The sequence below is a fragment of the Helianthus annuus genome, chromosome 9 (assembly GCF_002127325.2).
Source record: "Helianthus annuus cultivar XRQ/B chromosome 9, HanXRQr2.0-SUNRISE, whole genome shotgun sequence".
Lineage (NCBI taxonomy): Eukaryota > Viridiplantae > Streptophyta > Magnoliopsida > Asterales > Asteraceae > Helianthus > Helianthus annuus.
In genome coordinates this window covers 128606237-128633965 of record NC_035441.2, presented here as the reverse complement: position 1 = coordinate 128633965, position 27729 = coordinate 128606237, and the positions used below count along the sequence as shown (strand labels likewise).

General features: G+C 36.0%; 2 protein-coding genes across 6 annotated transcripts in view; one reads left to right on the top strand and one right to left on the bottom strand.

Moving 5' to 3' along the window:
* Positions 1-2982: 2982 nt before the first annotated feature.
* The window catches only part of LOC110937109 (protein ZINC INDUCED FACILITATOR-LIKE 1), a 33363-nt gene continuing 8616 nt past the window's right edge, over positions 2983-27729 (bottom strand). Inside the window, exons 4-17 of one of the 5 annotated variants that reach the window (XM_035977582.1) lie at positions 26822-26924; positions 26621-26723; positions 26483-26536; positions 18316-18378; positions 17626-17675; positions 17426-17501; positions 16925-17104; positions 10341-10428; positions 10162-10247; positions 9809-9916; positions 9248-9292; positions 9066-9154; positions 8949-8992; positions 2983-3349 (exon numbers count right to left, since the gene is read on the bottom strand). In XM_035977582.1, the coding sequence (XP_035833475.1) occupies positions 3345-3349; positions 8949-8992; positions 9066-9154; positions 9248-9292; positions 9809-9916; positions 10162-10247; positions 10341-10428; positions 16925-17104; positions 17426-17501; positions 17626-17675; positions 18316-18378; positions 26483-26536; positions 26621-26723; positions 26822-26924 (1094 nt within the window). In that variant the 3' untranslated portion in view covers positions 2983-3344. Of the gene's footprint in view, positions 3350-7294; positions 7981-8948; positions 8993-9065; positions 9155-9247; positions 9293-9808; positions 9917-10153; positions 10248-10340; positions 10429-16924; positions 17105-17425; positions 17502-17625; positions 17676-18315; positions 18379-26482; positions 26537-26620; positions 26724-26821; positions 26925-27729 lie in introns of those variants that run through there. The other 4 variants (XM_035977583.1, XM_022179520.2, XR_004867215.1 and 1 more) reach the window with 4 other exon arrangements.
* Positions 4048-6322, top strand: LOC110934980. The gene is made up of 4 exons (XM_022177639.2): positions 4048-4324; positions 4401-4727; positions 4798-4890; positions 6013-6322. Exons 1-4 carry the CDS (start codon positions 4226-4228, stop codon positions 6307-6309), a joined length of 816 nt encoding a protein of 271 aa, XP_022033331.1. The 5' UTR covers positions 4048-4225; the 3' UTR covers positions 6310-6322.

The window sequence follows — 27729 nt, the reverse complement described above, 5'->3', positions numbered from 1 at the left end:
GCATGTTAAAAGAATTTTTTCTTAAAAAAAATAATATAAAACTTATTTTATAAAAAGAGGAATTACTCACCAACATTTTGTTGACCCAAAAAAAAATATATTTTTTCTAACGTGATGCAGGTAACCAAGTATGAGGATCAGGAGAAGAGGACACGTAGGATGGGCCTTAGGAAAATAAATTGGAAATTTTGTCTTATGTTTTATATTTTGAACAATGTATATTTTGAATATTTCTATGTTATGTGACAAATGGTTGTGCTTTAAATATTGAAATAATTGTTAGTTAACATGAGGTATGGACAATCATCATGTTTCGTATCAATCCGTTGTCGGTCGGGGTGTGACACCGAACTCCGAACTGCCTTTCAACTAACACCACCCCACGCCTAGTATAAAGGCCGTCATGATCAGGTGGTCGGTCACCCACCACTCCATCGCGTCCCTCTCTCTAAAAGCTGGTGTGTGTGTGTGTGTGTGTGTTGTGTAGAGAAGAATGAACTTAGGGGCTGGGGTTTGGAAAATGATGAGGAAGGAAAAAAGTTAGGTATTTATACCGAGGTTTTGAGTAGGTGGTTTAGATGGGTGAACACTTGGTATACGAACCCGCTTAATGTTGTGCGTCTCAATTATTAATTTACTCGTTTAAACACTAAATAAATAGTGTTGTCTGATTGCTGTGATGGTTGGGAGTGGATGGGAGGTGATGACACTGAATTTTCGATCAAGGCTATGAAAAAATTTCTGTATAGTGGCTCCGATTTCAGCAACAGGTACGTTGTGAAGTGGTCAAATTGGGTCCCAAAAATGCAATATTTTCATTTGGAGGGCGGTTTTAGATCGTATTCCTATGTTGTTAGCTCTTCATGATCGGAATTGTTTTGCCAAAGGTGTGACATGTTGTTTGTGTGAAGACGACACTTAAATAGCCCAAAAATAGGTACCTGAGTTGGGAAAAGTGGTGTAAATTTGATTTGATGTAAATGTTTGTGTAGGCCGCCCTTGGTTTGCGGTTTCACGTTTGTGAATAAAATTTACCTTTCAAAAAAAAAAGTTAAAACAAATGTTTTTAAATATGTATATATTAAAATTATAAACTGAATTAAAAACGCTGGTCTAAATTATCAGTTAGGCAACATGTTGTTACGCGTAAATATATGTTGTTTCACTAAGTTCACAAACTAAACATATAAGTCACATAACATATAAGTCAAATAATTCATATTTATTTATTTCTTCAGGGATATTATTTCGATTGTTCACCAATGTTCGGGGACAAACTCGTGTGTGATTCCATAATTCTCCGAATTACCGGTACGTGAGTATTTGTGCAATAACCGACACACTTAATTAACCCTAATTAAGTGAAATGCATGAATGAATGTTTGAGGTGACAGAGTTTGTGTTAACGGTGTTAACATGAAAATGTTGGGTGTCACATATACACTTGTCTAGTGTGTAGTCGTGTTAAGAGAAGTATATGCATATTTAGGATGATATGGATTAAAATGCATCTTTATAACAAGTACAAGCCTTTCTTTTCAATTGAGGCTTTCAAATGATACGAAGTTGATGTGATAATTAAAACTTTTAATCTAAGGTTCATGACATTTAGGGTGAAATGATCCATAAGATCACACTACAAGAAAAAACCTTTATAGAGATAACACCTATAGGGACAACAAAAGTCCTCTCTATAGATCAATCTATAGAGACGACATGTCGTCTCTATAGGGTTTTCGTGCCTTTTAAGATAGGCTACCTTATAGAGACGACATATCCTCTCTATAAGGTGAAAATATTTTATTTATTTATTTTTTTTTTGCTTTTTTTTTTGCTGAACTGGAAACTTTAAAAAACATTTTAACTTATGGAGACGACATGTTGTCTCTATAACTTTAAATATTTTTCTTTTACTTTAATTTTATTAATGATAAATATGTATGAAAATTAAAATAAAACTAAAAAAAAAGTTTAACCTATAGAGACGACAAGTAGTCTCTAAAAAGTTTGACTAGTCAAAAAATTATTTAAATTTAGGCGGCATAATTTCCCACCATTCCAAATTTGGTGTGTAAAAAAAACCTAAACTATAGAAAGGACATATCGTCTCTATAGGGGAACATAATTTTGTTTTGTTTTTTTAGTTTGGTTAATAAATAATTTATTCTTGTTTTTTAACTAAAAAATATATATTTAACCCTATAGAGACGACATATCGTCTCTAAAAGGTTTGAAATAAAAATTTTAAAAAATAAATAAACTAACCTATAGAAAGGACATATCGTCCCTAAAATGTTTGAAATAAAAATTTTAAAAAATAAATAAACTAACCTATAAAAAGGATATATCGTCTCTATAGGGAAACATAAATTTGTTTTGTTTTTTAGTTTTGGTTAATAAATAATTAAAATATAGAAAAATGTTATTCGCATATAGAGACGACATGTCGTCCCTATAAACCCAATTAAGTTTATTAATTTATTCTTGTTTTTAACTAAAAATATATATTTAAACCTATAGAGACGACATGTCATCTCTAAAACGTTTGAAATAAAAATTATAAAAAAATAAACTAACCTATAGAAAAGACGTATCGTCTCTAAAATGTTTGAAATAAAAAATTAAAAAAATAAATAAACTAATCTATAGAAAGGACATATCGTCTCTAAAATGCTTGAAAGGTAAAAAAAATAATTAAATTTTAAAAAAAAATATTCACCTATAGAGACGACATGTCGTCCCTATAAGCCAAATTCACTATTTCTTATTTTATTCATGATTTTTACCAAAAAAATAATATTCAATTATATAATTATCATTTTATTAAGTAATAAACAATTAGGTTCTATAATAAAATTAATTTTATTTGGTTTATTAGATGTATTTGAACTTTTATATATATATATATATATATATATATATATATATCTTATTATATTTATGAATACTACATAAATATAATTTTAAATAAAATACATAAACTTGAAAAGAGCTACATACTAAAATATAAAAAACACGTAATATCAAACATAATAAGATATTTAATTCCATTAAACGAGCAATCTGAATTCGATGAACGCTCGTCTTCCTATTGATATGTGTATATGTTATGTGTTCGTATATATGTGTATGTGTGTGTTAGTGTATGTATGCGTGTGTATGTGTTTGTATGTATGTGTGTGTATCATGTGGGTGTGTATGTGTAGTGTGTGTGTATATATGATTGTACGTGTGTATGTATGTACGTACATGTGTGTGTATGTATGTATGTTTGTGTGTGGCTCATTAGTTGTTTAACCCTCCAGTTGTGCTCAGTTGTTTCCAACACTGATCAGCAGCTAGTTTCAAACTGAAACATAAACGGTTTATGGTCAAGGATCTTTAAACAAAATAAGGTGTATTGAAAACACTCAATGGCATATAATTTTTCGTATTACCAACAAAAGATAGTATTGATAATGATATATCAATAACATATTACCAAAACGAAGAAAATATATATTACAAACATCACCTTGTAGGCTATCTTTGCATCTTAGGTTTCAAAATGATATTAGTTCATTCAGATTTTTTTAATAGCGATCTTAATTCAAAAAAAAAACATCATTTATGTTTATTGTTTAGCTACTGTACCTTGTTCGTTTTTTTGAAGGAATGGTCGATGTTGCACGATCACATGGGGGGACGGTGGGAACGAACCTCCTAAGCGAAATTCAAAACGGATCCGGACGGGTTGCGAGTCTTGTAAGTTAATTGTTCGAACCTTTACTATAATTATAGGTATTGATACGGTTCTTGTTTTTATTAAATGGACTTCCAAGCTAGTTTTTTTGGCCCTATACTGGTTTGGGCCCTGTGTACAGGCCTATTCTGCACTTGGCCTTAGCCGGCGCTGATAAAACTAAAAAACAAAAGAAATTAGTATAATTGAACATTGACATAGATTCTGTTTCAATTTTGATTTTACTTTGACTTAGGTTTTAGTGATAGGAATATTTCAAATAGGTAAGTATGTAATGTATCAGTAACGTACCTAAATTAATTTACTAACTTTGTTGTTTTATTTGTCAATGTAGCACAACCTAAGAAAACATGTGGAAAGGCGAACAACAAAAAATTATATATTAAATTTAGAAACAACAAAAATCAGCCACTACCCGTTGAGATTAGTATAAGGGGGGGTCAGTATAAATTTGTTGGAGTTAATGCCCAGGATATTATACGGATGATATCGAATGAAGTTGCAAGGGTTGCTCCTTTTTATCACCATACTTGGCAGCGTGTTCCAGATGAAACAAAGAGAGATATATATACCACAATTTATGTAAGTTTACAATCTAATAGTTATTTTAATTCAGATTCTTAATTTTTATATGTTTTCTAATTACTATTTTTTGCAGCAATATTTTGATCTTGTTTCGTTTGAAGACACAAGTGAGTGGCCAGGTGTACAACTCGGAATTCAGGCCGAGTGTCAAAGAAGCTACAAGGCGCGGAAATCGAAATATAAGTCACATTATGATACATATGAAAATGTTGAAACTGCAAAGAATAATCCGCTGGACGACTTTGCATCTGAACCAGAAAGGTGGATTGAGATTATTGATCGGTTGTACCAAGATCCGGGATATATAAACCAATGTGTAAAAAACAGACAAAATAGAACAAAATTGCGCTATACAAGTTATCATGGAACTCAGTCATATGCGCAAAAACGACACATGCGGGTAAGTTGTATCCAAATATGTATTAAGTGTCATATTGAAATCGTATTAATAGTATGTTTGATGTTTACAGCTGCCCGGGCACATGAATCCTGTTGAAGGTTTTAAATCATTGCATTGGAAAGAAGACACGGGATGGGTAAACGAGACCGCATCATTGGACCATGTAAGCAAAAAAAACTTCAACGAAAAATGCATTAGTAGCTCTAACTTAGTTAAAATTTTATGTTAATTTCAGTCATTTGCATTGCACACAAGGGTAAAGTTGTCTTTTTCTATTTTAAGGACTATTTGTGCAATAAATCAGGTATATTTTTTCTTCTTATATGCATCAGATTTTCTGACCTAATTTTCCTGCATTTTAATCGATTCAACTCGTTCTTCATGTTGAAATATGTATGTTTTCAAGTGTTTTTGATCGAAAACTTGCTTATAGTTCGTGTAGATATGCACACTTCATGTATAGCATCTAGTCTGATTACGTTTACTGTTTTAGTGATTTTTCTATGCTAATATGTTAAATTTATTGGATGATTACATGATTTTGCACTAGATGCTAACTTTTAGGTGATAATTTGATAGAAGTGATGAAGCTGTGTATTGTTACGCTGTTGATTTTTCGGATTCGCTCTATTCGCATCTTCGTAACAACTTGCTGAGATGCAGCTGCCTTGTTACGAAGATGCGAATAGAGCGAATCCGAAAAATCAACAGCGTAACAATACACAGCTTCATCACTTCTATCAAATTATCAACAGCGTAATAATACTTCAAGATATATGCATCTGATGTTTTTATTCAAGTCCCTTGTGCATCTGATGTTTTTTTTTTCAAAGTGCCATGTGCATCTGATGTTTTTTTGTGTAATTGGGTATCTAAATGCTGCAATTCTAGAATCAAAGTGCCAAATTTGCAGTCAAACCAGTTCTGACCCGGACACGTTTCGACCCGAAACCCGTTCTGACCCAAACCCGTTCCGACCCAAACCTGTTTCGACCCGAACTAAAACAACCCTTTTTTAGTTGACCCGTTTTGACTCGAATCCGTTTTGACCCGAATCCGTTTTGACCCATGACCCGACCCGACCCGACCCATTTGCCAGGTCTACAATTAATATAAATTTTTAGTTGTGCGGTTTGTTGCTAGTAAGGGCGATTTGTTGAAATTTGCGAATTATTATTGCTTAGTATTTATAGTTCAACAGGTTGGTTATTCATTTTATAGTGGTAATGCTGCCGAAATTTAGTAAAAAATTGACGTAGGTTTATTCTATATATTGTTTATGCAGGAAAAGATTCTAGCAGAAGCTCGAAGGATAGAACGTGATGTTGGTGATTTATCACCAAATGATCAAACTGAATGTATGAAAAACGCTCTAGGGGAAAGGCGTGGTCATATAAAAGGTGTTGGACATGTGGTGAGAAAGCCGACCCAGGAGGTGTCCTCGGGTAGACAACTCACCCCACGAGAATATTGGCAACAAAATGTTGGTAATGTAATTGAAGAAAATATTGCAAAACGAGTGGAAGAACAAGTACAAAGAAATGAACAAGAGTTTCATAGAAGAGTTGAAGAACAAGTTTAAAGACAAGTTAACCAACAATTGGAACAATTGCAAGAAAAAACGCGGCAACAATTTAACCAACAATTGGAAAAAATTGCAAGTACTTTTAAACGAAAGGAGCAAGTTATAAATAGACAATTTCGATTTCTACCTGGTAATCGTGGTGATAGTAGTGGTAGGCGTGATTATAGGGGTGATAGTAGTGGTAGTCGTGATGGTAGTGGCAGTCGTGATGGTAGTGGTGATGATGAAAATGATGGTTAGCTACTTAGTTTAGTTTGTGTTATGTTGGTATATGATTTAGATTACTTTGTTTTGTAATGCATGTTTAATCTATGATATTTAGTTGTGTAGTTTTGTTTAACATGTGTTAACAGATTTAAATTTGTTTAATTATTGGTATTTTTTTTTGTTTAAAAACCTGGAAAAACAAAATTTTTAATATTTTATTTTTTTATTTTTTCAGACTTTTAGAGAGGACATGTCGTCTCTATAGCTAAAAACAATATTTGACATTTTTTTCAAAGAATATCCTATAGAAACGAAAAGTCCTCTTTATAGATGAAATGATTAAATTGTTTTATTTAAAAGCAAATTTTAAAGAAACGACAAGTCGTTTCTATTGGTGAAAAAGGTAAAATTATTTTATCTATACTAAAATCCTATAGAGACAATAAGTTGTCTCTATAGGTGAAAATCTGCTTTTTTTTGATAAAGAAAAACCTATAGAAAGGATAAGTCGTCTCTATAGGTGAAAATATTTTTAATTTTTTTTATAAAGAAAAACCTATAGAGACGACTTGTCGTCTCTATAGAGCTTAAATGTTTTTTTTTTAATTTTTAAAGAGAACCTATAGAGACGACATATCGTCTCTATAGGGTTAAAAAAATATTACAAATAAACATTTCTTTTATTTAGTAAATATTTCTTTTATTTAGTAAATATTAAGTTTGATTTGTAATTTTTTTTTTGCACAAACTTGTTGGGACGACATGTCTCTAAAAACTAATCTATAGCAACGACACCTATAGAGACGACTCTTGTAGATGAGGCTGTAAAGACAAATTTTATAGAGACGATATGTCGTCTCTATAGGTGAAAAAGGCCTATAGAAACAACATGTCCTCTCTATAGGCTGAAAAAATGTCCTCTCTATAAGGTTTTTTTTCCTTGTAGTGAGAATGACAACCTTAAGGTTTGGTCTCTCTAATTAACCTTACAAGGCGGCTTACGTTGATTGTAAATGTGCTTAAATGGGTATTATGAACGGAAACAAGAAAACTCAGTCTATTTCACGGTTACAACGACGACTAATATCGATGTTCTTGAATGTCTTTTAAATAGGATATTAGTATTGTATAATTAAGGTTTAGTTGTATATAACCAAAACTAGGTTTTTTAGGTTTCTTTCCTGTATATATTAAGGGTTCCCCTCTGTTATAAGTGACAGATTTAATTCAAACCAGTTTACAATATCCATGTGTGAATTGTTACTTAAATCATTTGAACAACCGACCGCCCGACTAGAGTTATGGTACACAGGATCTTAAAGGTGCGTAGGAATTGAGGGTTCAAGTTTTCATTTCAGGTGCTCGCAACTAATAATGGTTTGTAGTCAAAAATGGTTTGAATGTCAGCAGAACTCCAACTCCCCCGATCGCATTTAAGATAAAAAAATATCAGTTGGTCGCCTGTAGTTAAATAAACCAGTAAATCTAATAAACTTTACAAGATGCAGTAAGATAAGAATGAAGTAATATTAGTGATTTGCAAATTAAAACATAAGGAAATTGGATTATAATAATCCTACCTAGAGGTGGTTGACCAATATTAGACCCACGTTTGAATATTGTTACTGACAATCCCACCTTTTAAATATATTTTTTCTCAGTGCACCTCCGTTAAAAAATTTCACTCCGTTAAGTTAATTTCAAGCTGATATTTTAGGCTTTTTGATCATAATGAGTATACGAGTCGAGTCGACTGATGTAAAACTTACCTCAAAATGGTGCTTCAAATGATGAAAACAGTGCTTCAATTTGGATGCTTAAACTTCCAATTAACAAAAATCAAGTCGTTTGAAGCACCGTTTCGAAGTAAGTTTTACATAAATCGACTTGTATCCTCATTCTAATCAAAAGCCCTAGAACATCAGTTTAAAATTCTTGAAATTCGAAAAAAACTTAACGGAGTTAAGTTTTTTTTCTTAACATAGCCATTAAATTCTTTTAACTAAGGTGCAGTGAGACAAAATTATTTAAAAGGTGAGACTGTCAGTGACTATTCAAAACTCAAAAGTGGGTCTAATATTGGCTAACCACCTCTAGGTGGGATTACTAAAATCCAATTTCCCTTGTCGGTCATTCACCAGGTGGTCCCACAGTGTTTCAAGCAGGTTTAATCGGGTAACTTTAATGTGGGTCGGTTTAAAAGGTTCATTTAAAAAAACCGGAACACTTTTCCAATATAATCTAAGCGTTTATTAATAAAAAGATTTCAAAGGTTTGGTTCTATTCGAATATGTTTTGGATGACTTTCAACCCGTCTAAGCCGGTTCCTTTTTAGTTAATCTTTTAGGTTAAACAATTTTCACCAACTGGAAACAAAAGAACCCCAAACAACTCATTGTGTATAAATGAAACACAGTGAAAGCATGTACCAGGAAGAAATGCTGCATGTTGTCTCTTTTGAGTCCATGACAAACTACAGAAAAAGACATGACATGATGTAACACCATGTGACCCTCAAATTGCAAAAATAAATAAAGAGTACTCACAGTGCTCCGCCACATGCCGGACCAATTGCTTGAAATGCTGACTGCAAAGTCATGGCAATACCATTGGCCATGCCTCTTTGGTGTTGATCCTGGTATCCATGTACATTTGTTTCAATGTAGCTAAGTAAGGCTCTTAACACTTTAAAAGACAAAATTAAAAAATGGTAAACTATGAACATTACCACAGCTTTATTTTGCAGCATGAAGGTCCCAGTTATGATGGACGCCTGAATAGAACAAGATACTAAATTAGGAAGCTTAAAATGGTTCCATAGAACTGCACAAAAGTTTTTATTCGTTTTATGAATTCCATAAACATATATTGAATATAATTGCAAAAATGTTTGAAAAATTTATGATCCAATTTTTTTCTATAAATCAAAACTTACGCGGTCAAGAACACTTTGAGCTACATTGGACTACTTTTAACTCTCTGACCCATTTCTCTTTTACAAAAATTTCATGTATTACAAAATTTGACCCGTTTTCAATAAATCTAGCTCAATCTGGCATATTTTTTTTTTTTAATTCCATTTATGTCACCGCTCTTTTTTAGATTTTTTTTTTTGAGCAAATTTTTATTTATATATAAACAACTGGCCGAGTTACATCAATATCGCAGGTAACCGAGCAACAAGCTGCGCCGCTACCCCCTAAAGTGCATTCATAATTTAAATTAAGTGATACACAGCAGTTAATGAAGTAAATCACATAAAGTAAAAATTATTCCGTTTAAAACTTACTGATAAAACGTTCTTCACAATCGATGCACAATTTAGTGTGAAGAAGAGCATGGAACCAGATAACATTGCTATGTAAGGATAACTTGAGAGTAGGGGTATAGACATAACCTACACAAGAAATAGGTGTGTTTACCTTTGAAGCAACCAAATTATCTAATACTTAAGATGAAATCCAGAATATCATTGATATGATTATATTTATTCTGCTTTGCAGAGATATATTATGAAATTAAAAGACAACACTATCTTAGACCAAGAAGAATCCGCATTATAATGCAGAAAACAAATGTTACAATTTTGTTAAACACAAGTTTGACTTCCAAAGTCAAAAGGAAGATTGCTTACCCAGTTACCCCTGAGATGCGAGCTACCATTATGGGTCCAAATGTCCTCTCTGCAATTGGATACAATGCGGTTTGGAAAACGAGAAGGCCCACCCCTACAACACAAATTGGTGATTAACAAGACTAGATTAACAATACTAAATTTTGATTCAATGCTAAAAATAGAATCAAATAAAAAGTACTCTCACCTGTGATAGATAGGACTGTGCCAACATCCTCAGTAGTATAACTAAGTCCCCCTAAACTCCTCGGGCTAACGGCCCATAATGAGAAAATCTATGAATGATTAAAATCAACACTGTTTCAGAAGTTATGATGGTTGAATCTATGTGAAGGTATAGTAGAATCAGAGTTCTAAAAGCATGATAAGATGTATGATTTCTAGTATTCAGACACTTGCAATGAGTTCTTAGTTTTCGGAGTGGTTTGACTTCCTAAGCCATGGTAGTTGACTATTTGTCACGTATTAGACTAGTGGTCTAGATATATAATTAGTTTATAATAGAGGTATTAGAATGTAATTTAGTCATCTATATAAACTATTGTAATCAGCAATTATGATTGAATAACAAAATATCACGGTTTGATTTGGTATCAGAGCCTAATCAAACCCCTCTCCAAAATCTCGGCCTTAACATTCTCGAGCTAACCCTACTGCCTCCAAAACCCCCGCCAAAATAAAACCCTACGCTCTAGAAGACATCAGTTCTTCGACCTTCTAGAAAATACATATAACAACCCTCGAAAATGACCCCTAAACGCTCCTAAATACACCCTGTATGCAATAAACGAACTCGTATAACCTTTATATTAATAAAAATCAACTAAAACAAAAAACCTGAGTTGCTCGCGGGCCGCGACCCAGTTAGCCGAAGGTTTCGCGGGGCGCGAAGCCCCTTTACTTGCCGGACACCCTGACTGCCACGTGTCGGACACGCGTCGAGGCTACATACCGTGACTTACCAACCCTATGCCCTAACCTAGTCCCTCGCGGGCCGCGAGAAAAGAAGGTGAGTGTGTCGCGGGGCGCAAGCCGCCCCTGTTCCACCCTATTAAAGGGATCGATCAACTCATTTGTTTCTCGTTCATTTTCTCCGATTCTCTCTCATTTTCTGAAGGCTAAAGCCAAATACCCCCTAAAAAGCGAAGCTCTGCCTCCTTGTAAGTATTATAACCCTCGATCACGTATTTGTTACCTTACACGGTCGTTCTAGGGCTCTGTAACGCATGTCAAGGCTCTGCCTGACTCAGTCGTTGGAGTTCTGTTTCGTGTTACACCCGATTGATCTAGGACTCCGTAATGCATGTCAAGGCTCTGTCTGACTCAGTCATTGGAGTTCTGTCTCGAGTTGTACGGTTAATGTGATTTGGGTTATTTTACTAACACGTTTGCATTGTTTAATTTTAATCGATAATAACCAGGAGAATCAACAGGAAACTACAATTATATCACCTAAGTAACAATGTGAGTACATCTTACTTTTTGTCACCTTTTTACCAAAACCTCAAATGTTTTCAATTATACTTAACAGTGATTGAGTCTATCTATTCTACAATTACTGCCGGTATGTTGGGGTCTTGTATACATTATTTGAAATCCGTTACTATTGGACAAAGAGTTAGCCCATGAGTAACATGAACCACAAGTCAGGATTGACAGTACTGAATCAGTGTAACTGTGTAGATATAAACATTGTAATCGCTCTCAATACTGTAAAGTTATAAAATCTGTTTTGATTAAACTGAGATGCACTCACCAGTATTTCTTGCTGATAAAAATATTTTTAAAACGCGTTTCAGGTAACTTAATGTGAAACTAATAGAAGCCAGCTGGTGAGCACTGAAGGCTTATAAAAGTGGCTATAAAAGTTACCTAAATAAAAAGGAGACTTTATTTTCAATAATTGGGGTTTATCCCTATAAATGTATTGCAAATGAAACTTGAGTTTTATCCCACTTGTTTATTACAAAATATGGTGTTTTGAACTCTGATCAATATTTCTTAACTACGGTCCTAATGAAAATTTTCCGCTGCATATTTAATAAACACCAATACCATCTGACTGACTCGCGGCTCCCGCTCCCAGGGTGGGGTCGGGGCTGTGACAATACATCAGACAATCGCAGTATATTATTTTCTTTTCTGTCAACAATCTATAACAGCAACAATCAACTCTTCAGGTAACTAACCCTACTACTCAATCAGGTAACTAATGGTTGCCATCACTTTATTTACTAATCAAGAAAAAGCAACCCATCAATCTCACAAGTTTGCGTTCTCTCTTAAACCTACAAATTATGGATATTGGAAGCAAATGCTTGAACCATTTCTAATTTCTCATAACCTCTTCGGTTATGTAAATGGAACGATACCCTATCCACCTTCTAAAGTCACCACAGGGACCACTAGCACCTACAATCCAAGTTATAGTCCATGGGTGAAGAATGATGCTCATGTACGCTTACTGATCACATCTACCGTCTCTGAGGAATCGTTTCAGCATGTCCAAGGGCAGACCTCTTGTAAGATATGGTTGTCTCTTGAACATGCCTATGCGCCGGTTTCCTCATCTCATGAGTTCACCCACAAAAGTAAGCTTCTTCGAATAACTACGAAAAGTGATGAAAAACCTGCAGAATATTTAAGCCGTGCTTAGGAATATGCAACCGCTCTAGCAAACATAGGTGAACCAATGAAGGATAAGGATCTTGTCATGCTTACGGTTACCGGTCTTCGTGAGGAATATTATGGTCTCAAGCCAAACCTTTTAACCCGTACTCCATTGGTCACTTTCAATGAGCTTCATGGTCTTATTAGTGACCATGATTATATGATTACTAAACTTTTACCAACACAACCGACCAACCCACAGGCTCTTATGGCCGCGGCCCCATCCCAACAACCACAACTGAATTTACAATCCATTCAGACACAAATCAGTAACCTACAACTCATGGCTACACAACTTGGCAACCAACTAAACCCGACTGCTGCCTCTACCTCACCACAACCGCCGCATGCCTACTATGCTCCTCAGTCCTCAAACAATAACCGAGGAGGTCATGGAAATTCAAGGGGTTCCTACAGGGGTAATTATCGCAACAACAACACTACTTGCAACTGTGAAACTGGTAGTTCACGTTAGTTCTCTTGGGCATCTACTCAAAACACCGTGTATGGTCACTGTAACCGTTGCGGGATTGGTCATCTACCATCTCAATGCCCAAATCAATCTTCTCAACCACGCACCCAGTATTAAGCCAATTATGCTACTCATTCTGAAGCTGGTTCACATCTGAGCTTTAACTATCTTCTGACACTAGAGCTAATGATCATGCTGCTACAGATTTTGAGAGCCTTGACAACTCTAAGGCCTACTATGGTAATGATTCTCTCTTTGTTGGTAACGGTCAACCCTTACCCATTTTAAACATTGGTTCGACAAAAATTTATTCCCCAAATAAAACCCTCACACTTTCTAATATCCTTCATGTTCCTCAACTTAAAAGAAATCTTTTATCTGTTCAAAAGTTTTGCGTTGATAATAACGTTTTCTTTGAGTTTCATGCTTCTTATTTTGTTGTGAAGGACGAGTCTACACGCACCATCCTCCTAACGGGTCCAAGTGAACATGGATTGTACTCCCTTTGCCTTCCTTAGCTCAAGTCTCTTCCTAAAGTCGCCTTTACTGCTTTCAAAGCATCGTCCACCATTTGGCATCAACAAATTGGACATCCTCATGCTCAAGTTTTTCGTTCTATTGTTTCGCATTTTCATTTACCTATTTTAGACAAGTTTTTGTCTTCGTTATGTACTTCTTGTCAAATGGGCAAGTCTTCAAAATTATCATTGTCAAACTCCAATTTTCATAGTGCTAGTATTTTGGACTTAGTTTATTGTGATGTTTGGGGTCCAACTCCCACTTTATCATTTGATGGTTATTGATATTTTTATTATGTGTTGATCATCATTCGAAATATATGTGGTTCTACCCATTAGCTCGTAAATCTGATGCTTATCATTACTTAATATATTTTATTAAAATGGTAGAAAGGCAATTTAACACTAAATTAAAAAGTATTCGGTCTGATTGGGGAGGGGAGTTTCGCACCATTGCTTTGTTTTGTCACAATCTTGGTATAGTTCATCGACGCTCTTGTCCTCACACCAGTGAACAAAATAGCACTGTTGAGCGTCGTCATCATCATGTTGTTGAACCGGCCTTGCTCTTCTTGCTCAATCTCATCTTCCTCGACGTTTTTGGCATTTTGCATTCGAAACAACTGTTTATCTCATAAATCGTCTTCCATCCCGAGTCTCCGCCAACAAATCACCCTTTGAACATATTTTCAAACGTCAACCAGATTACTCCTTTCTTTGGGTTTTTGGATGTCATTGTTTTCCCCACCTTCGTCCTTACAATAATCACAAAATTGAATTCTGATCTACTCCGTGTATCTTTCTTGGCTACAGTCCTGTTCACTATGGTTATCGGTGCCTTGATGTCACAACTGAAAGAGTTTATATTGCCCGACATGTTCGTTTCAATGAACATGTTTTCCCTTATCATGCCTCACCTATAAACTCTAACCCACCCGAACCTGACAACCCTAACGTCTCCATTTATCTTATTGAACCTGACCTACCAGAATCTACTCTAAACACTTCTGCCCCAACCGTCACTACACCAAACGCAACCACCTCGGTAGCCGATACCACCCAAACCGAAACCACTCAAACTGGTACTACCCAAACCACCCACACCGAAACCAACCCAGCCACCACCTCAGCCGAAACTCCTCCCAATCCTGCCCCAAGACCTCGTCCAACACACCTTAGGCCTAATCTGAAACCAACAAACCGCTATAATCCCACTGCATATATGGCTACCAATTCACCCAACCTACCTGTTAAACCTACTTCCTTTACCGTTGCCAATGCCTCTAAGGAGTTGCGTCATGCCATGGCTGAAGAGTTGGAGGCACTTCATAAAAATGGTAATTGGTCATTGGTTCCTCCTGTTAAAAATGCTAATGTGGTTGATTGTAAGTGGGTCTACAGGTTGAAAACAGACCCAACTGGAAAAATAAGCAGGTATAAAGCGCTACTTGTTGCAAAGGGTTTTCATCAACAGGCAGGAGTTGATTATCATGAGACATTTAGTCCAGTTGTTAAACCGGCTACTATTCGTACCGTATTGTCTCTAGCTATCACTAACAACTGGTCACTTCGTCAACTAAATGTTCAGAATGCATATTTGCATGGTGATCTTCAAGAAACTGTTTACATGAAACAGCCTCATGGCTTTGTTGATTCTACCAAACCTGATTATGTGTGTCGTCTTCACAAGTCTTTATATGGGCTCAAACAAGCTCCCCTGGCGTGGTTTACTCGGTTGTCTATGGCACTTCAACAACTTAGTTTTTCCGGGTCTAAAACTGATCTGTCGTTATTTATTCTCAACAGGCGTGGCACTATTGTGTATATTCTTGTGTATGTTGATGATATCATCATCAATGGTAATCAACCACAAGCTGTTACCAATATCATCAATCGGCTTAGTTCATTATTTGCAGTTAAAGATCTTGGCAAGCTGCATTATTTCTTGGGTATTGAAGTGGTAAATCATAATGACAACTTGATTCTTTCGCAACGAAAATATATTTTGGATGTCATACATTGAGCTGGCCTTTCTCAATGCGAACCAGTCGCCACTCCTATGGCTACCTCTCATGTTTTACTCCCTGACGATAATCCTCTTTTTAATGATCCATCACGGTATCGTCGGGTTCAGGTTGTTGGTGCACTTCAATATGCTACTTCATCTCGCCCAGACATTGCCTTTGCGGTTAATAAAGTGTGTCAATTCATGCATGCACCGATCGAAAATCACTGGGCTGCGGTTAAACATATCTTGCGATATCTTCGTGGCACGGCTCAACTTGGCTTACTTTTCCGTCACGACTCTAGCACTAGACTACATGCTTTTTCTAACTCCTATTAGCATCAAGATATACAGACTTACTCAGATTCAGATTGGGCTGGTTGCCCTGACGATCGTAGATCCACGGGGGATTTGCTGTATACTTGGGATCTAATCTTATTTCATGGACTGCACGGAAACAACAGACTGTATCTCGATCTTCCACGGAGTCAGAATACAAAGCAATTGCTGATACTGTTGTAGAACTAATACGGTTGAAATCTATTCTTCAAGAGGTTGGAATAGTGAATCGGTCGCCTATACTTTGGTGTGACAATCTTGGTGCAACCTATCTTTTTGCTACACTTTGGTGTGACAATCTTGGTGCAACCTATCTTTTTGCTACTCTGGTATTCCACGCACGTACTAAACATGTTGAAGTTGATTTTCATTTTGTCCGTGAACAAGTTGCTCAAGGGAAATTAAATGTCAAGTTCATTGCAACTAATGATCAAATTGCTGACGTCTTTACCAAGCCTTTATCTTCTCAGAGGTTTCTATTACTACGGTCCAAGTTGCAGGTCATTCCCCGCCCTCAACTTGCGGGGGAATATTAGACTAGTGGTCTAGATATATAATTAGTTTATAATAGAGGGTATTAGAATGTAATTTAGTCATCTATATAAACTATTGTAATCAGCAATTATGATTGAATAACAAAATATCACGGTTTGATTTCACGAATTAAAACCATTGCTTTTTTTTTTTTTGCATAAATTGTTCATTTATGCAAAGGATTTGTTTGCAACTGTTGAATTGCAATTAAAATTTATATTTAAAAAAAATACCTCATTGTAAGCCATGTTTTGAAGAGAGAAAACACAGTAGACAATGATAGAAGACATTAATGGCCAGTTCTTGAGAAGGCTCAATAAAGTAGAATCTTTTTTCTCAACTGTCTTTTCCTCAACATCAGGTACATTGGAAGCAGACTCCAACTCATTATTTTTATGAATGTGCAATGTTTCCTGAAATTTTAAAATACATCAATTGCATAATATGAAATCAAAACAAGATGTACACAAAAATAAAGAGAGGCAATTTAAATTAAACTTTGGTTTGCTTCTAACATGGTATGTGATACCAAATTCTTAAGGGGCAATATGGAACTAAAATTCATATTAGGGTATGCACTCTCAATGTACTTTTTTTTCTAGAGGTTGCACTCCAATAATATTTTATTTTGTTTGCCATTCGTAAAATTATGAAAACACTACAGAACAATGGAAGATATGCACTAGCATAACCAAAGTAAGTACCAAGGAAATGTTAAATGCATAAAACTATACCGGAAGCCAAATTGCAACAATGGTCACGAAAAGTGCGAAAGTGGAGATGCAAAGACAAGGCAATAGGTATGGAAATCTGCATTACAAGTCATATTTTTTCACACTCAAAACTGAATCAGCATAACTATAACAACAATAATATTTGCAAATAATATCATTGCTATCTAAAAGCAAAGTAGTTAACAAAGGATTCACAGTACCTCCCAAATAGAGAATCAGGAGATACTAGACTTGGAAATTTCTCTGCAGGCTTAATATCAAAACATTCAAGGAAAGAGTAAAAGAGAAAAGAAAGTTCATCAGAATTTCGACAAAATAAAGTAGCAAGATAATTTTTTTCCAATTAGTTTTACTATGAATGCATTCTTTTATTCTAATTTAAGTTGTGATTATTTTGTGATAACTTTATTCAACTTACATATTGCATGTTTCATTTAAATAACCCCACCGGTGAAAGTTCTAATTTGTTTGTTATTAAGAACAACCATTAATCAGTCATTTTCAAGTAAGACAACACTTATCAAATAATTTATTATAATTTTGGGCTTGATGCCTCCAAATCTTGCAAACCCCTTGTTCATAGAACGATTAATTGTTAAGTTTTACCAATCATTTTAAAGGTGACGAACGATGAATAAAAGTTTAACTGCCTTATGTCATTCTAAACTCTAAATGCCTCACTCGCTAGGCATTATCCCCAAATTTATTTCTAATATATGATATAAAATCTTTGAGCTTGTTGCAAGATCCTTTTAGCATTTAAATTAAATGCATGATTCTGACCCAAAAAAAAAAAAAAGATTGCAACCCTTCTTCATGAAGTAGTGAATTGAAGATTGGATGTATAAAAGACGCATACTGCATATCAAGACACAAATGGAGATATAAACCTGTGCAAGAAAACCTCCCACAGCCGGACCAATGACCAGTCCTATCCCCCATGCTGTACTAATCTGAAATAGATCAATCAATTTATAAATTTCCAGGTAAGAACATAATAAGATCTATATAATTTAGGAATTTGTATGTCTTTAGGATCCTTTGTAGGCCATGTGTAGTCATAAAGCCCCCAAAGGGGCGTTATGCGCCATGTGGCATGCCACGTCACCCCGGGGCTTTATGGGGCTTGAGGCCGTAGTCATAAAGCCCTACCTCATCATAACCAAAGTGTAAAATGCAGGGACCAAAGGTGTAAAATGCAGGGGACCAAAGTGTTTTAATGCAGGGACCAAATTGTAAAATGCAGGGACCAAAGTGGAAAATGGAGAACAAATCCCCTTCTTCCTCCTTCTTCCTCGCGCCGCTATGTCCTTCACGCCGGTATTTTTTTTTTGATTATAGCGCTGGGGGGGGCGGTGGGAGGGGCTCCATACCGGCGCCATCTTCTTGTTCGCGCCCCATTACATGTGGGCTTATCAATAGAAAGAAGATATTATCTCTAACTTAGAGATATTGATGTAATCGATATAAATATAGGATTGATCAATGAAATAGTTTATCAGAAAATATTAAACCTTCATGGTATCAAGACCCCTACGGTCCTAACCTGTTTTCGATCACCCTTCGACCTCAGCCTCCTATCCGATCAACCCTGCCCTGTTTTCCGATCACGATTCTTCTCCAATCACCCTCATTATTCTCACGCTAATGGATTCCAAACTTCACCTGTTGTTACAGTATCTAATATTAAGAACTTTATCCCCATAACCCTTGAGGTTGAGACCACGCACTATGGATCTTGGTTGGAATTATTCAAGGTTCGGTACACGGCTTTCCAAGTCATTGACCACCTTGGTCCCAAACCTGCGTCACCCGCTGCCTCTTCTTCCCATGATTCCAAGAAGGACACCTCCTTAACTGATGACTCTTGGAAACGTATTGATGCCATAGTCCTCCAAGGGATCTATGGCACCATCTCTACAGACTTGCTGCATACTATCCTCAAGCCTTTTCAACAACTTATGAGGCTTGGACCACACTTGAAAACCTTTTCCAGGACAACAAAAAACTATGGTTGTGTACCTTGCGTAACAATTTTCCAATCTCCATCTTGACATTTTTTTTGGTATGACTGCATACTATCAAGAAGGAAAACTCCTAGCCGATCAGCTTGCTAGTGTTAGTGCACACGTTGACAACCATAGGTTGGTCCTACAATTAATAACCGTTCTAAACGAGCAGTTTGAAGGTTTGCTACTATTCTTCAGCAATGCGAACTGCTACCGGAGTTTCAAGAGGCACGCTCTCGCCTCATCATGGAAGAAACCCGTAAGAAAAATCAGGTGTCTTTTGTGGCCCAAGCTTCCATCACTGCCCCACCAGCCTCCACTTCCACTGACAACTAGTCCACGCACAACCCTTCCTCTGATCGTACACGTAGTCACGGCAGTGACCGGGATCGGGGTAGGGGGCGCGACTCTGGTAGTCGTGGCTACACCTCACACTAGTCTAACACATACTACCCGAATAACTAGCCTTCCCCTCCTTGGGTTGTGTATCACAACGGGTTTCCCTGTAATTGGCAGCTCATGATGGCCGTCCACCTTACCCGTACCCATCTACCCTGCGGCCCAACACTGCCCTGGTATACTTGGACCACAACCTAATCAAGTGCAACGGGTACACTCCTACATACATTGAGCAAGCATTATACACCATGTCTCTTAACCAGCAAGACCCACTTGGGTACATGGATACCGGTGCCACTGGACACATGATGAACCAAACAGGTAACTTCTCTTCATTTTCTTTTTATAGTTGCACTTCTACATACGTTATTGTCGGTATTGGCACCGCCATTCCGGTTGTTGGACAAGGCAACCAAACCCTCCCTCCTCCCTTCCCATGTTTAAACTAAACAATGTCATATATGCACCTAAATTAATAAAAAATCTTTTGTCTAAGCGTCGTCTTACAATCGATAACTTATTTCAATTGAATTTGACCCTTTCAGTTTTCTTGTGAAGGACCTCAAGACACGGGCACCTATCATACCATACAATAGCACGGTCAACCTCTATCCCCTCACCACACTACTTCCAGGCAATTCTCCTTCAGCTTTTGCAACCATAACGTAAGACCGTTGGCATTAACGGCTTGGGCACCTAGGCAACAACTTATTGCGGTCCCTTAAATCTTTGTCTTTTGTTAATTATGGTCAATTAAATAAGTTTATTTTTCAACCTTGTGTTTTGGGGAAAAGTGTGAAAATCCTTGTTATTGTATTAATCATACATTTATGTCGTTTGACATTATTCATAGTGATCTTTGGACCTCTCCGATTTTAAGTACCAGTGGGCACGGTTATCACATTGTGTTTCTTGATAAATTTTCTAATTTTCTGTGGATATACCCTATTAGTAATAATTCACAAGTATACTCCATTTTTAGTCGATTTTATAACCTTATTTACACTAAATTTGAACGTAAAATCAAATAGTTTCAATGTGACAATGGAAAAGAATATGCTAATAATAACTTCTATAATTTTTGTCACCAAAACGACATACAATTTCATTTCTCGAGCCCCTACACCTCCTTCCAAATGGGCAAAGCGGAGTGCAAAATAAGTTCTATTAATAATATGATCCATACCCTTTCGGCTCAAGTATCTCTCCCAGACACCTTTTAGCACCACGCTTTTGATGTTGCCACCTACCTAATTAACATTTTACCTAGCAAAACTCACCATCTCCTCACTATTATAGAATCGTTCCCCCGTATATGATAAGCTTCGTGTATTTGGCATCCTGTGCTACCCTCTTGCTCCCTCGACCACTATGACTATTGTTCCCAACCGTGTGTCTTTCTCGGTTACCCACCAAACCGCACGAGTACAAATGCCTCACATTCAAAATAATAAACTTATCATTTCTAAGCATGCCCACTTCGAGGAATCTATTTTTCCATACTCAAATTGATCACCCACTAAACCCAAATCTTATGAATTCTTATCTACCCCTTTACATTGTTACCTTTAGGAACATATCTCTTAGACCACTGCTACTATCAACCCCTCAGCCCATCCCCTTCAATCCTCAGCCCAAGCACCTTCCCCTTAAACCTCAACCCACTCACCTTCCACCCCTACAAGCCCGCCTCCTTCAAACTAGCCCATCCACTCAACCCAAACAGCCCTTTCACCCCTCTTTCAGCCTATCATTAACCTGACCCAAATTGTAACACCCCCTAAAATATTAAATTATATATATTGAAAATAAAATAGCGAGACTAAAACTAGGAATAACTAACCTAGTTAAAATCTTGTTATAAAAAGATGGGGAATCAAAGGATTCTAACCATTTTACATAACTTACAAACAAGAGGGACTAACTTAGACATTTTGAAAGTTGTTTTACTGAAACATGATAAGTTCAAACACACTTTTTGTGTGTGTTTTCCCTCTGGTCGATCAAACACAGGGCAAGAATGAGAGTTCTTCACTTCAAACCCTAAATTCACTCAAATACTTCAAAATCAAAGAAGGATTTCGATTAGGAATCAATCCTAAGCTAAAATCATGATCACCAACCTTAGGAGATCAAAAGATATGCTGAATTTTGAACTTTGGTGAAATTTTGATTTGTTATGAATTTTCATGAATAAAATTCTTGAAAGATTGATTGATATTATGACTAAATTAAGATAATCACAAGTCTAGGAACAAGCCCTAGATGAGAATTTGGTGAAATTGTGTCATAACTTATTGAATTGACGAGTTATCATATCTGGGTCATATGGGTTTTGTGATAAACACTTGAATCATTAGGATAATTGATGTTATTTGATTGTTATGATGCAAGTTCAAGTGTTGGTCATGGTATTCTTGTCATATGAATATGAAAAGGATGCTTTGATATGGTTAACTAGTTACTTATGAACATGGTAATGTTATTGTAATGATTTTGCACACAAGATGTTTGATAAAATGCTTGAACGAACTTGAAATAAGTGAGAAATATGAAAGAATCACTTATTTGACTAGTTAAAAGCATTGAGTGTTGAATCTTGAAATATGAGTTCTAAGCGATATGTCCGAATGGAATTCTATAGGCAATTTGGGAGGATCATCAAGTAATCAAGGAGGATCGGATCACCGTTTGAAAGAAAAGCTTTAAAAGGTATGTGGTTGTACGCTTCTTAGAATTTGTTATTTATTTACATCTAATTTCATTGAATGATAAATGTATCGTTATGAAGTTCGGAGAATGTCAAAACGGTGGATTCCGTATAGACAAACCGAGCAAATTAAATAATAGTTTAAAGTTATGATTAGATAATAAAAGTGATGGATTTCACTATAATAGTCAAAAGGGTCAATTTGACTCAAATGGTGATTGTTTGGTAATATAAAGCGATGGATGTCGTTAATGAAACCAAACGGGTCAAAACAACCAAAGTAATGAAACTTTGGTGAAATGAAGCAATGGATTTCACTAAGAAAACTAAACGGGTCAATAAGATGTCTTGATGTAAACCGGAAAGGTTACATGAATAAAGACGTCGAAATGATATCGGATTTTGAATTAATATATATTATGGTCGTTAGTCGAGGAAGGGTAACGTCGAAAATAAGTCATAAACTCAGTATTGAGTATGACTAAAATATGCATGAAAATTTAATATAAGATTGGTGTTAAATTCGTTTAACTGGTTAGAGTTAAACGTGTCGACTAAACATATCCATATAAATAAGGGCGCATAAAGTGCATGTATGACGTTTCGGAGATGTTATATGTGTTAGTCGTATAGAAGTTTTGGAGGTTAAAAACCAAGTTATTGTTCTTAAAACACAAGCGGGTCAAAATAACTTGGAAATTTTTATAAGCCGAAGGCTTATATTTAAGAAAATTTTTCTGGTAAATATTGGATTTTGATTCCATAGTGTAGATGGTCGAATTACGATCACGTAGGAAGAAACGTGACTTAATTCGGATAAAAAACGAATAAGTTATGATGATTTGCGTAGAAGTAAGTTTGGCTGAAAAGTATGCAGGTTTTAATAAGAACTCACTGTAAAAACAAGGGTGTCACATCACGCGACAAGAACAGGTCATACCGTCGCGTCACGCGAAGGTGCTCGCGGCCCGCGACGGCTTCGACCCATCTCAGTCGCGCCCCGCTACAAGCCTAAATGGCTACAACATTGTTGTTGTGTATTTGGTTCAGCTTAGGGACTTGTAAATGCATATTATAACTTATCATAACTAATATTTTATGATTTTGGTTATAGGTCATGGGTATGAACTTGCGAATGACGATCAAGCATTATTAGACAACCGAACATGAGCGCAAAAGAAGCTTTCGCAAATGAAAACTATAACTTTTGTCACTAAATACCTTGGTGTAGTTTTTATCAAATGTTTGTAATTATGGTACAATTGTTTTGCTAGTTAAGTATGTGCTAGTAAACAAGATGTTCTAAATCTTTGTAAACTTAGTTTTGAAGGTTTGGAACTCTATGAAAATGTCGATTTATCGATGTTTTTGAAATAATGGCATTTTAAATGTGATATATTAAAAGGTGTTAAGGGTCTTACAAGTTGGTAATCACAGCCTCGTTAAGACAAAGTGTGTTCGGTTCAAAGCTTGATCAAGACATCCGGTAAGAATTTATTACAAACAAGTCTAGATTTAAAGATTTAAATGAAGTAAAAGATGTAAAAAGTGTATGGGATGATTGTATAAATACACTCAAACCGGGGAAAAACACTAACTAAGAAAGGTAAGGCAAGTTATATACTTGACCAAACCCAAAAAGAATAACACGTCACTTATGACTAAGTGTGTGTGATATAAATTTCCATGTAACGAAATGGAAATGAATTGAATAGTTATTGATTAACTATTATGAACATTTCAGTTAAGAAATGTCCGGTGCAACCGGAGGTGATTCGGCATCTCACTTTAACTGAAGAGATGAAAGCTACAATTTCCGAGGAAGTCGAAAGGCTTTAGAAGCTAGTCTACCGCAGTTTATCGATAGACTACAAACCACACTCTTATCAGTAATGGATGATAAGATGAATGAAATGAAAGAAAGAGACACGGGTAAATCGAAAGCATGTCCGTATAACAAATTTATGGCATGCAAACCCCCGATCTATAATGGTGAAGTTGATCTGATCGTTTGTTAACAATGGATTAGCGACATAGAAGGGGTACTCCCTGCTTAACAACCACCCCACCCCCTACTCAACCACCGCCCCCATCACGTACCATTCGCACTCATGCAACGGACGATATATCTAAACCAAAACAACCTTTTAATATCCATGCTTCTTTCCTCATCCCCATACATATAAACCCTCAACATGCCTTATCCATGTCTGATTAGTATAATGTCATGCACGATGAGTCTAGTGCACTTATTAAAAATGAGATCAGGGAGTTGGTACCTCGTTTACCACACATGAACATTATACGTAGTATGTGGCTTTTCAAACAAAAATTTATATCTGATGGGAGTCTAGAAAGATATAAAGCTTGTTTAGTTTGTGATGGCAGAAAACAACGGTTTGGTATCGATTATGGTGACACTTTTAGTCCGGTAGTAATATCGGCCACGATTCGAACTATTCTCACATTGGCTTTGTCTCGGTCATGGCCGGTTCATCAACTTGATGTCACAAATGTGTTTCTCCATGGGAATTTGAAAAATACAGTTTATATGTACCAACCCATGGGATTTCAACACTGGGATTATCCAGATCACCTCCGTCGCCTTAAGAAATCTTTATATGGCCTCAAACAAGAACCACGTGCTTGGGATTCATTCAAAGTAGATGTGATAATTCTTTATTTACATATCACCATGGTACTGGTATTGCATATTTGTTGATTTTTGTGGATGGCATCATTCTCACCACTTCAACCAATTCTCTAAGGCTTATGTTCATCTTAGCCAGTGAGTTTGCTATGAAGGATCTCGGCTCGTTGACTTATGTTTTGGGTACTTCTGTCATGAGGAAAGGGGACTCTATTTTTTTTCTCAACAGGCTTACACGAAGGATATTACACATTGCATGGGTATGGATTCTTGCAACCCGGTATTCACTCTTGTTGATACTCAGTCTAAGTTGAGTGGTTCTACCGGTGCCTTATTTGATGACCCACGATATATCGTAGTTTGGTCAGGGCACTTCGGTATCTAACTTTCATCCGTCCTAACATATCCTACTGAGTTCAGCAAATTTGCATGCATATACATTCACCGAGAGTAGAGCACCGGAATGATCTAAAATGCATAATTCGGTATCTTTGGGGCACTATTGTATACGGTTTACATCTTGGCTCTGCTACCGTTTTATCTCTACTAGCTTACACTGATGCTGATTGGCATGTTTCCTTGACACTTGATGATGGACCAGGTTATTGTGTGCATCTTGGAGATAATTTGATTTCTTGTTCTTCGAAGCGCTAGTCGACAATCTCTCGCTCTAATCCAGAAGATGAATATAGAGATGTGGGAAATGTCGCAGCGGAGATATGTTGGCTACATAATCTCCTTTTGGAGCTTCATCGTCCCCTTTCTCGTGCAATATACTGTGACAATGTCAGCGCCACCTACTTGTCTGGCGACCTGGTACAACATCAGCGAAACATATTGAACTCGACATTTATTTTGTTCGTGAACAAGTTCAGCGGGGTGTCCGGGTTCTACATCTTCCTTCTCTTTACCAAGTAGTAGACATTTTTACAAAAGGCCTTCCCATAATTCTTTTTGAATGCTACAGTCTCAGCATTCAGCCTCCTCCTGTATCGACTGCGAGGGTGTAATAGGATCTATATAATTTAGGAATTTGTATATCTTTAGGATCCTTTGTATTTATCTATAGGAAGTAGATATTTTCTCTAAACTTAGATATATTGATATAATTGATATAAATATAGGGTTGATCAATGAAATTGTTTATCAAAAAATATTTAACCTTCAGAAGACTTTATGAAAAATATGAATGGATTAAAATAATCAATAACGATTATATCAAAATGCAACAACTTCAAGCTGATGTCATAGGAAATTAAAGTCTAGAAAAGGGCATCATTGTTGCTTACAGATGACAATGCTAAAGCTCGATGTTCCTCACGCAAAAGTTCAGACGCATATGCCTGATTATAATAAAAGAAAGAGAAGCTAAATGAATATACAACATCAACTTATAGCTGTAGGATGGTATGTAAGAAAAGAATTACCTTTACAGTTCCAAGTAGCCCATTTAAAAAGCCAAGAAGAAACCTGGTAACAATAGCCATCCAATAGTTGACACTAAAACCGAAAAGTGTGTTGAAAATAACCCTGATGAAGATTAAATTACAAGATTTAAAAGAACAACTGATGTTAAGAATTTTGTGAAGCATAATGGCATAATAATAACTGTTGAAATAGTTACGAACACTGATGAAGTGCCCAAAAGAATAACTGGTTTTCGACCATATCGATCCGCAACCACTCCCCAGAAAACAGATGTCAGTGCCCTTCCAATCATATATGTAGACCCTTCATAAGTAAAGTTAAGCATCATATGAGATATGTTTTCATTAAACAACAATCAACCAATGCCATTTGTTCATTTATTAAAGATAGGGGTGTTTGTCAAACTACAAAATATTGTTAGATGCATAATTATAAGCTAGATGATATTATTAGTATGATTATTATCATTATTACTATTTATTTATCTTAGCATAAGCTAGTATATGGCGGTTACAGCCGGGTTTTAATTCATGTATATATATGTTTGTATCATAACATTTTCGGTTTATCAATTCATTTTATGAGCACATATCTTCATTCTTCGAAACCCTAAGTCAGAAATCCAACAAAGTGGTATCAGAGCCACATCGATCCAATCCACGAAATCACAAATCTCGATCAAAACATGAATCAGGCACAAGGAATTCAAACTCAGATTCCCAAACTTACTGGACATAATTATTATCACTGGCACATTCAGATCAAAGTTTTATTTGAATCGCAAGAATTATGGAGCGTTGTTGATGAAGGAATTCAAGAACTGGGAACAAAGCCTACAGAGGAAGCGACGGCAGCGTACAAAGATGCAGTCAAGAAGGACAAACGGGCATTACGCATCTTATTTCAATCAGTAAATGACACTATATTCGAAAGGATTGCTCTTGCAAAATCATCAAAGAAGCATGGAGCATTCTGCACAAATCTTATTGAGGAGAAAACCGGGTAAAAACAATCAAACTCCAAACTCTTCGATGTGAATTTGATGCACTAAAAATGAAAGAAGGAGAATCTATTGAAGATTATTTCAATAGAACAATCCTTATCGTCA

What these genes read in the sequence shown, in the direction of transcription:
- LOC110934980 (XM_022177639.2), top strand. Translation starts at nt 4,226, where the DNA reads ATGATATCGAATGAAGTTGCAAGGGTTGCTCCTTTTTATCACCATACT. An exon ending in ATATATATACCACAATTTAT is followed by an intron (nt 4,325 to 4,400) that starts GTAAGTTTACAA and finishes TATTTTTTGCAG; the next exon opens with CAATATTTTGATCTTGTTTC. An exon ending in AGACCGCATCATTGGACCAT is followed by an intron (nt 4,891 to 6,012) that starts GTAAGCAAAAAA and finishes TTGTTTATGCAG; the next exon opens with GAAAAGATTCTAGCAGAAGC.